Source organism: Thalassophryne amazonica, chromosome 5 (genome assembly GCF_902500255.1).
Source record: "Thalassophryne amazonica chromosome 5, fThaAma1.1, whole genome shotgun sequence".
Classification (NCBI taxonomy): domain Eukaryota; kingdom Metazoa; phylum Chordata; class Actinopteri; order Batrachoidiformes; family Batrachoididae; genus Thalassophryne; species Thalassophryne amazonica.
The window spans coordinates 6,150,638-6,160,139 of NC_047107.1; the positions used below are offsets into that span (position 1 = coordinate 6,150,638).

General features: G+C 43.1%; 1 protein-coding gene across 1 annotated transcript; it reads left to right on the forward strand.

The window, feature by feature from the left end:
• The first annotated feature begins 2,115 nt into the window (after positions 1-2,115).
• LOC117510072 (cytochrome c oxidase subunit 6A, mitochondrial-like) lies at positions 2,116-9,058 on the forward strand. Its single transcript, XM_034169686.1, has 3 exons — positions 2,116-2,273; positions 8,704-8,846; positions 8,930-9,058. The coding sequence occupies exons 1-3, from the start codon at positions 2,168-2,170 to the stop codon at positions 9,017-9,019; spliced, it is 339 nt and encodes a 112-aa protein (XP_034025577.1). The 5' UTR covers positions 2,116-2,167; the 3' UTR covers positions 9,020-9,058.
• The last annotated feature ends 444 nt before the right edge of the window (positions 9,059-9,502 follow it).

Genomic DNA, 9,502 nt, shown 5'->3' on the forward strand with positions numbered 1-9,502 from the left:
TAGTAGCTGCGCTAAGCTAGCGGATTCCTAAAAACACGCAAAGTGAATAATGTGTAAATAATTTAGAGGTGATTCAGCAGAGGGAGTGCTTTAGTTAAGGCACGTGAAGATTACACTGTGAAACAAATCGTTATCTAGTTAACTAGATCAATCTAACTGCGCAGATTAAACAGCTAACAGATACAGAAAAACACCGCTGTGCTCCGGAACAGGAAGTGATACAATACCGCAGTGAGAGCCAACCACCAGTAGAGGCAGATCACCTAAAGTGAAAGTGATGAAACACATTGCAATACAGTCGCCTTGCACTGTCCATAATGAAACCATGTGCTAGCCCTATATTTTACAGAATCTGTGGTACACAGGTACCAGTTATCAGTCTGTCAGCAAAGCAATTTATATGGTATTGGTTTAATATCATTATGCATGATGAAGTTGATTGATGCAGAATAATCCTATGTGGCCTGTTGGTTTGATCTCGCATGTCACAGAGGTAAATGAAGGTGCAGTGCCTGTTGTGGTAGTCAGAAGCATTGACACAGATGTGTTCATACTCCTTCTATATCATTCCCAATACATCAATGCCAAGTTGTGGCTAGATACAGGTGTGAACTCAAAGAACACAAGGCGTCTAATAGACATCTCTGAACTGGCTTTGAAAATCACCCCTCTAATAGCTGAAGCTTTACCAAGTTATCATGCCTTGACGGGCTGTGATTTGACTGCATCGTTCATCAGAAAAGGGAAATGGAAACCATATGAGGTTATGGTGAAATGTGACAAATTCACCAAGGTGATGTGCGCTCAAGGGAACTCAGATAGAATAGACATGGATGTTGCTGCAACCCTGGAGGAATTTGTATGTTCGATTTTTGAAAAATGTCAGCCAGGTCAATGATGCTAGGCTTCATCTGTTCAAAAAATGTATGCCCCCAAGAAACAGGGTGACCCATTAGAGCTGTTTTGGAAGAAAAGCTGAAGCGTGCGATTCATGTAGCCTTTGTGTGGAAAAACGCAAGAAAAGCTTAACCTGTGGAATTCAGTCCTGTCGGCCATGGATGGAAGGTGAATGAAAATAAGAGACTGAAGATGGTTTGATTTGAAGGCCACCAGATGCCCCAAACATTGTCAGTTGAAGATATGGACTCGGAGGTTGAGGATGGGGATGAGGAAGGCGAGGACACACTGGCAGAAAGCCCATCTTCAGATGAGGATGATTCGGAAGACGAATACGAATGAGGCAACTTGACATTTATGTGTTGAATTTTTCATGAAAACAGGAACCCAATAAAATTTTAGACAAAATCTCAAGATTTGCCAATGTCATGTGACCATCTCTGACCAAACAGTTTAAGGTATAGAACATGATTCTAGCTCAAAAACTACTGGAGTTATTCGAGTTTTATTTTATCATGGAAATTGGTAATTTGTACATTACCTCAAGGTCTGTTTTTGAGAGTTTCTTTCATCCAATTAAAGCCAAATTTGGTACCAATCTAGCTAAGGGATATATGCAACTTTCTACAATTTCACTTTTTGAAAATGTACAGGTTTTATACTCAAAATAATGGAAAAAGTCAATTTTTTTTTTTTTACAAAAAGCGCCCCCTACTGGGTTCCACGGGGGAGGTACAGCTTGGCAAACAGCAAAAATGGATTCAGCACAAAAAATACATTTTAGAAAAAGTTGCTTGCCAACTTTTACTCAAAAATGCCTGAAGATCTTTATTGAAGCCCCTTTTTCTGATTCTGACCCTGACTATCACTGGAAAACATAAAAGCAGTCAGTGTTTGAGGTGCAGCGGGAGGGACACGGTGGAGCAAAGTGTTACTGGAGTGACAAGCAGACAGACAGAGAAGAATTCCGAGACGATGTCAGAACACTGGGACAGAGCAGATTAACACTAAAAGGTTACTTTCCTTTTCTACAGTTACACCGCCTGCTCGGAGGCATGTACTGACATATCTAAAGGAAACGGGGTTATTCAAGGGAATTTTTTTTAATTCCCCTCCCTCATCTTCACAATCCTCATATAATGTACGTCATAATCCAGTAATGCTCCACTCCTCACCAGGTGGTGGCGGTCATGTACCGTGTTGGTTTGTAAACCGCCAATAAAATCCAAAGAAGAAGAAGAAGAAGAAGAAGAAGAAGCAGGAGGTCGTCATGGCGGCTTTGGTTCGTTTGTCTAAAGTCCTGCTCCGGGCTCCTGTGGCTCAGACTCAGCGGCAGCTCTCCGCTGTCTCCGCCGCAGGTCACGGCGAGAATTCAGGTAAATATGCTTCTGTTTTTAAGATGAGCGTTTACTGGCTGTAGGTGTTGTCTGTTTCCTGTGACCTTGCAGCATTATTAGAAGCGTTAGCAGCAACCTGTTCGAACACAAACGCTCGAACGTAACGTTTCTGCTGTTTTTTTTACTCTTAAAAGTGAGAGATTTCTAAGATCACTGGACAGCCGAAACAGTGAATTTAGAGCCTCGGTCCGTATCCAGAAAGATCCAGCGCTCTTCCGGAAGTGGTCTCCATCTTTCTGCCCAGTTCCGGATCACCTTTTTTAAAGTCCCGCTATACGGAGCCATAATGCAACTGAATGTCCTTTAATTGTGTATTGCTGTATTGGGTATTTGGATGTTATTTAGCTGCAAAAGTCTGGGTGGAGCAGCGCTTCTACTTAAAGTGTGAAGCCACATTATGCGTGGCGCAGACATTTGCCAGAAATGGATCACTTTTGCCGGGTCCGGATCACGACACTCTGTGTGACTTTGGGTTCATTCCTCGCATCTGGCTGAAGCCCTTCTAATGCAGAATGATACACACTGTGCCCGAGAATGTGTTTTGAACACAGTCCTGACACGAGGCTGCTGCTTCAGTGATCCACAACCGGCACATTTTCACGTCGGAGATAAATGTGCGCAGCAATTAAACAGATGAAGACATAACACACTGACATTTTTTACCCAAGTAAGTATTTTCCCACTCTAGAACCAAAAACACAGAACGGCTAACTCACCTTTGCTACATGTTTTAGAGATCGTTACATTAAAACTTGCAGGAATGAGTCAGTGAGAAAAAGCGTGCACACCGCAGACACCGGGATGTTTTGATTCCTCTGCTGATCACAAGGATGTCTGGATCCGGTCGAGCTTGTGGTCGTATGTAGACAAAACATCAATCTTTCCATTGGTACCAAGTATTAGCTTATTCGTGCTGATTACGAGAAACGGCGGCGCAAAAACTACAGCAGTGATCCGGAACTGGCAATGATCCGGAACTGGGCAAGTGACTGTATTGTACAAAAAAACCCACACAAATTAAAAATAACTTAACGTAAATAGTCATCACACAATTATGTGTCATTTCCTTACAAATTCTGATAAAGTGTCAAGGATACATGTTCAATTGTGATGTCAAACTGTGTTATGATGCGTTCACATATCAGCAGTGCGTATGAGAACTACAGAGCACAGCAACATGACACTTGGCAACCGGGCAAAATGTTGGCGAAGGGCCTGGATGTGAAAATGTTTCATAAGTATTTTCAGTGCGGACATGAAAAAAGTTTGCATAATATGTGTTAAAATACCGCCTGGACCTGGATATTGAGCCAGTAAAATTAATTTACATTAAATTATGTAAGGAAAGTATTAATCTTACTCTGACACCCACACATTCCAAGATCTTAGTTGAAATTTTACATGGATCCAATCTGTTCCAGCAACAGTAAATCAGCAGCTGAGTTGAGACATCAGCTGCTGCGTTCAGGGTAGAGTGGCTCATCAGTCCATTACTTCATTCAATCCATTTTTGTATGGCAAAGGCTATACGCCCAACCGTTGGGCAGATAAATATAGTGTCTTACCTCATTCGCCCAACCATTGGGCAGATAAGTCATACATTGATCGTTACATGCACAACCATTGGGCAGATGAATATAATGCCTTGCCTCATTCGCCCAACCGTGATCGTGTATTTGACATGTTTTGTGCATCTAAACCATGTTTTCACACCACTTTTTAAGGCTCTATTGTGGCGTATGTTTGACACATTTAATGGCGTCCTCTTTAATTACTGTGAAAACACCGCAATGGATGAAAACAGACTTCATAAGCATTTTGAACAGAAGCCTGTTAACGACGACAAAACAGTTTTTGAAGAAAATGCTGCTTGATGGCTCTAAGATGGTATTAGTTTGACACTGTTCCCTGGGTGTGATGAGCCAAACAGAACCACTTTAGATCACAGCTCCTCCATGGGCTGCAAACCCTCCCGCAGCTGGCGAGAAAATGTCCACCTTTTTTCCCTCCCGCGTTGAAATCGGAAGTGAACTTACAAACGCGCTCATTGGTCGGTTGTGGTTGGGAGTATATGCTCGCGAATTTACTTTACTGACCCAACGGTTGGGCGTATAGCCACTCCGTTTTTGTATAGTAGTGAATAAATTAAGCTTTGAATAAAATTCCAGGTGGTTTCTAAATCCTCAGATGTGGTTCACAGGTATGATGCTTTACACCAGTTTATCACCTTAAAGTCAGAAAAAGTAACAAGAACAGGGTTCTCCCCAGACAATGAAACAATGGTGCCACGCTGTTATACTGCCATCTAGTGCCGATATAATGTAGTGTCATCTCATGATTTAACGGGACCTTGGTGGTAATCTAAAGGCACGCACATCCACTTTTGCGGGAAATTACACATAAACAACTTCAGCTCTTTATTTTAGCTTCTTTACATCCAGATGACACAAACCATGACAAAATGCAAGCGTTTCAAGAAGCCAGATGATCAGAGGACGATCTCTGCATTTTTTTTCTTTTTTTTTTTTCATCTTGGCGGGACCACAGCCCGTGTGGGGCGCAGCGCTCGCCAGGCCGTCTGGGGAGGAGGCATGCTGGCGCCCAGCATACGGAGGCAGGTGCACAGCCAGCTGGATCAATGCTGTCTGCTGTGGGATCGATCAGATCAGAGGCTAAGAATGATACTGCCTCTGTGACTGTGAACAGGGAGGCTTTAATGAAGAAAACAGCAGAATGGAATTTGAAATTCTTCAGGTACCGAGGCACACGTTGAGATTTTGGGGCTGGATAGCGGTGTGCACTATTTCCATTCTTCTGTGTTTTAAAGGACATGTAGCACTGAAATCAGAACATTTCCAAGTGTTTCCGACAGCGCTTCTTAGAGGAAAACATCTCAGCGCACACTTGAATGCTGCTAATGTTAAAAATGGAACCACAGATTAATTACAAAGTTTACATAAGTGTGATATTGTGTTATGATGATTCTTTTTTTTTTTTTTTTTTTTTTTTTTTTTAAGTGATAGCTGTTAATTTTGATGCAGCAGCCGCTTTCCACTGTGCAAAAACTTAGTGTGGGGCACGCTGTGCGAGTGTGGTGCGTGCTGCTCCATTACAGAACAGTCTCATGTCAAGACAGACTTTCAAAGTAAAATAAAAATAAACTCTACCAGCTCCACAGAATAAAAAAACCTGAACAGTCATCCATTTATGATTTCCAAAGTCTGCTCCACCAATAAAAAAAAAAAGCGTCATGGAGACATTCCGCGTGTACGCTCACGGCGGGGTTAAAATACTGTCCAGCGACACAAACGGCAACGTCACCACACGTTAGAATCCAAAATTCGACACTCTGAAAAAAATGTAAGAGTTTGAAGGTGAACTGCGTCGCCTCCTGTCTCTCTGTACAGCCTCAAATCCGAACCTTCACTTTCGAATCTTCGTTATTGGATGAAGCAGTGTTTGTTTCACTGTCTGTTCTGCTTTTCCTAAAATGTGCATCACACGCTGAGAAATGCTTACAAATGCAGATATAATATATGCAGATATAAAGACATTTTCCTGAAATGCACCTGCTGACTCGGGGAGGAAAGCTGGACCTTTTGTTTTTCTGTTTTTTATTTTTTTTATTTTGTTTTTTTCACAATATAGAGGGGTGTCAAAATCTGAATCACAAGGACAAGGTGAGAGAAGTGAATGCCCCCAGCCTGGTGATATTGTGACTTGGGAATTCAGACTTTTCAAATTGAAAATTATACAGCTAGAATCTCCCACATTTTAAATTGTCATTGTGCACAGTGATAGTTCCCAACAGCACCGCTGTACTAAAAAGTTCTGGGGAGAACCCTGAAGAATAACCAAAACTGCTTACCTTTTTCCTCTGTTTGTAGCTTTGCCAACATGTGCAACTTTCCAGCATTTTTCACCTGTTACTTGACTAGATTCTTTGAGCGTCTGTGCGCGCTGTCCACTGAGTTGCCCTGTTCCAAAATGGCGACCACGCATCCTTGCCGGGACATGTCTTAGTGCGACTGCGGACTCTAGTACTCATATATGGCTCTGTGGTTAGGACCAGGTTAGAATGTGAATACAGTTGGAGTTAGTGGGTTGTTGGTGTTCATTGACTTTCTGTACTTGCTTCCCACTAACAAACGGAAAGAAAAGCTCAACCTTGATGGAACATTTCTCATTCCCCCTGTAAGATGTGCAGTTTATGATGAACGGTCACTCAAATCAGTCGCAAATACACCTATTCTTGAAACATTCCTATCAGTAACTGCTGCATTGTTTTCTGTTATTTAAGTCTCTGTGCTGGAGACAACTGGAACGATTACTTTAACAACCTCCATCGCGGACACAAAATGGGCAGGTTCCGTGACAGTTTGGCCATTCTGGACAAAACACCTCGTTTCTGCAGACCAGAAAGGGGGGGAAAAAACATGGCAGACACGGAGATCCAAACACCTGTGGTGAGTTATTATTTCTTCAGTACGGTGCCCAAGAATTGATAGAATTATGAAAAATGTGTACACTGAAGGTAAACGGTTCCAAAAGATGAATAACGCCCAAAATGGAGAGTTGTTGCGCATTGGTTTTTATGTAATGCAGTACATGAGGGTGTGACGTGTAGCGCCAAAACTGTTTCTTCACTACAGTGGAGAAAGAGAGAAAATTTACTTACCTTTGCATATAATAAGAATACGCACGCACGCACAAACACATATATTTTCATTTCACACTCAAGTAGGGCGAGTTGGTTGTACTTGAAGCAAGAATTCTATCATGTGGTGTGCCCGCTAAGTAGCTTGGTACTAATTTGTTGACAAATGATCAGCATGCTTGGCTTGATCGCACTCAATCCACCTGAAAAAAAAAATGCTGTTTAACAGTGATTAAGAAATACGCAGGCAAATATGTTTTTACCCCTTTGGTGTCTGGGCTGTTTTGTCCAGAACGGCCAAATTGTCATGGAAACTGTCCACGTTGTGTCCGCGACTGAGCTTGTTGTTACCGTAATCGCTCTAGTTGCCTCCGGTATGTAGATTTAAGTAACGGAAAACGATGTGTCAGTTACAGATAGGGACGTTTTTATTTCAAGAATAAGTGTATTTGCGACCAATTTGCGTGATCTGTCATCAGAAATTGCACATTTTACAGGGGGAACGGGAAATGTTCCATCCGGATTGAGCTTTTTCTTTCAGTTTGTTTAGGGGGCATGTTACTCCAGGTATCACAGGGACGCGTATAGGCAAACATATTCACACCTGTGGTCAATTTAGAGTCACCAATTCACCTGTTATGCTTGTCTTTGGATGTGGGAGGATGTCAGAGCACCCAGAGAGAACGCGTAAACTCCACACAGGAAGGACCAGGTGGAAAGAGAATCCCCGACCTTTTTGTTGTGAGGCAACAGTGCAAACCACTATGCCATGCCGTCCATGGGTTCTTGTTCCTACCATCAATGGGTGGAATAGCAGTGGGTTAGGGCCATATTAGTGTGCGAGTAAAGTTAGGGCTAGTGGGTTATCATTACCATATCAGTTCAATGAAACACAAGGCATTGGGGCTCTGTATCATTTCTCAGAACTTGATACGATACATTGGACATCCAGTACTTGATAAGTATCATGATATTAAACATTTTTGTGTATTTAAATGCATTTATAATTTATGGTGTTGGCGTGTAAAGCCCCGGTTACACAGCACTAACGAAGGACAACGAAGCAAGAAATCTGGACTTGCATTGACTTTTGGAGACATCGTTTAACCGTCGTCCAGCTTCATTTCTGTAGCTGGTGCTTTGTCAGAATTTTCCAGCTGTTGAAACATGTGAAAGAATCCTGACAACCTCAATTTGTCCGTATTCTGTTTTGCTTTCTGTCTTGACGGTTCCTCATTGTTTGTGTCGTTCCTGTATCGTCAGCATTCCGTTTGTCATCCAGCCTCTCTTTCTCTCTCTCTCGCTTCTCAACGTCTCTGGCTGCGACGTGCGCGTGCAAGCACATGTTGTCAAGACTGCTGCTGCAGGTGGCTGTGGACAGCACAGACTTGCTGCAGAAATGATCACATGGTGTCGCTTCGTTTTTATTTATTTTTTTATATAAGCATCAAGGTTGCTGTTAGCTTTGTTTTTCTTTTGTTAGTTTCGGTCTTTTATGCGCTCTTCAGTGACGGGAGAAGTCCAGGCTCATTCGTCCACTTTTTCTCAACGATTTGGGACTTTGGGACTTTTTTTTTTTTTCCCCTCGTTCAGCTAATGTCTTTTGGTTAGTGCAGGTGAACTGTTTTAGAGCTAACTAAAACTCTTGGCTGTGAAAAGAAATCCTAATCCCCTGCTTGTTTGTTTGTTTCCTTGTAGTTGTTTTGCTAAGCTAACTGGGTCTCTGTGTGTGTTCCCCCCCCCCCCCCCCAGCAAGGACCTGGAAGATCCTCACCTTCGTGCTGGCTCTGCCTGGTGTGGCCGTGTGCATGTTGAACGCCTTCCTGAAGGAGAAGGACCATGGCCACGAGCAACCAGAGTTTGTCCCGTATACCCACCTTCGGATGCGCAGCAAGGTCTGACTTTTAGCATTCAGGTTTCAGTGCAGATGCTGGGAATGAGACTTTGTGTTTGATTTCCTTCTCTTTTTGTCTGACAGCGTTTCCCGTGGGGGGATGGAACCAAATCCCTTTTCCACAATGCACACACGAATCCTCTCCCTGATGGCTATGAGGGTCATGAGGAGTAAACGGGGACCAGACTTCCGTTCCTTCCTGGACCACACCCCCTCTGAGTTTACATTTTCTTACCTCGTGCTCTTACCACGGGCACCAGAACCCAGTTCCATTCCTCTGGACCAAGAGTGCTTAAAGTGCTGAAACATGAATAAACTATTCTTAGCTCGGTTTGGCGTGTTTCTGGTGTGTGTGTGTGTGTGGGGTTGGGGGGGCTCTGAGTACTCGGTTTGTGTTCCAGGTTATCTGTGACTGGAGCCACACTTATTCTAAATCTTATCAAAGAACGAATGCGGAATGCTTCAGAGTGTTTCTTGATCTGGTTTTAGCTCACGAAAGCACCTGATGCTGCTGACTTTGACCACATGAACACCTTTTAGAAGATGTAAGTCCTGCACAGACTGGTGCTGGTCTCTGGACACCCGGCGTGAAGCAGGTGAGCGTGTGACCGCTGCTCTGCTGTCTAACGTCCATGCTAGGTTAGTCTCAACCAAGTC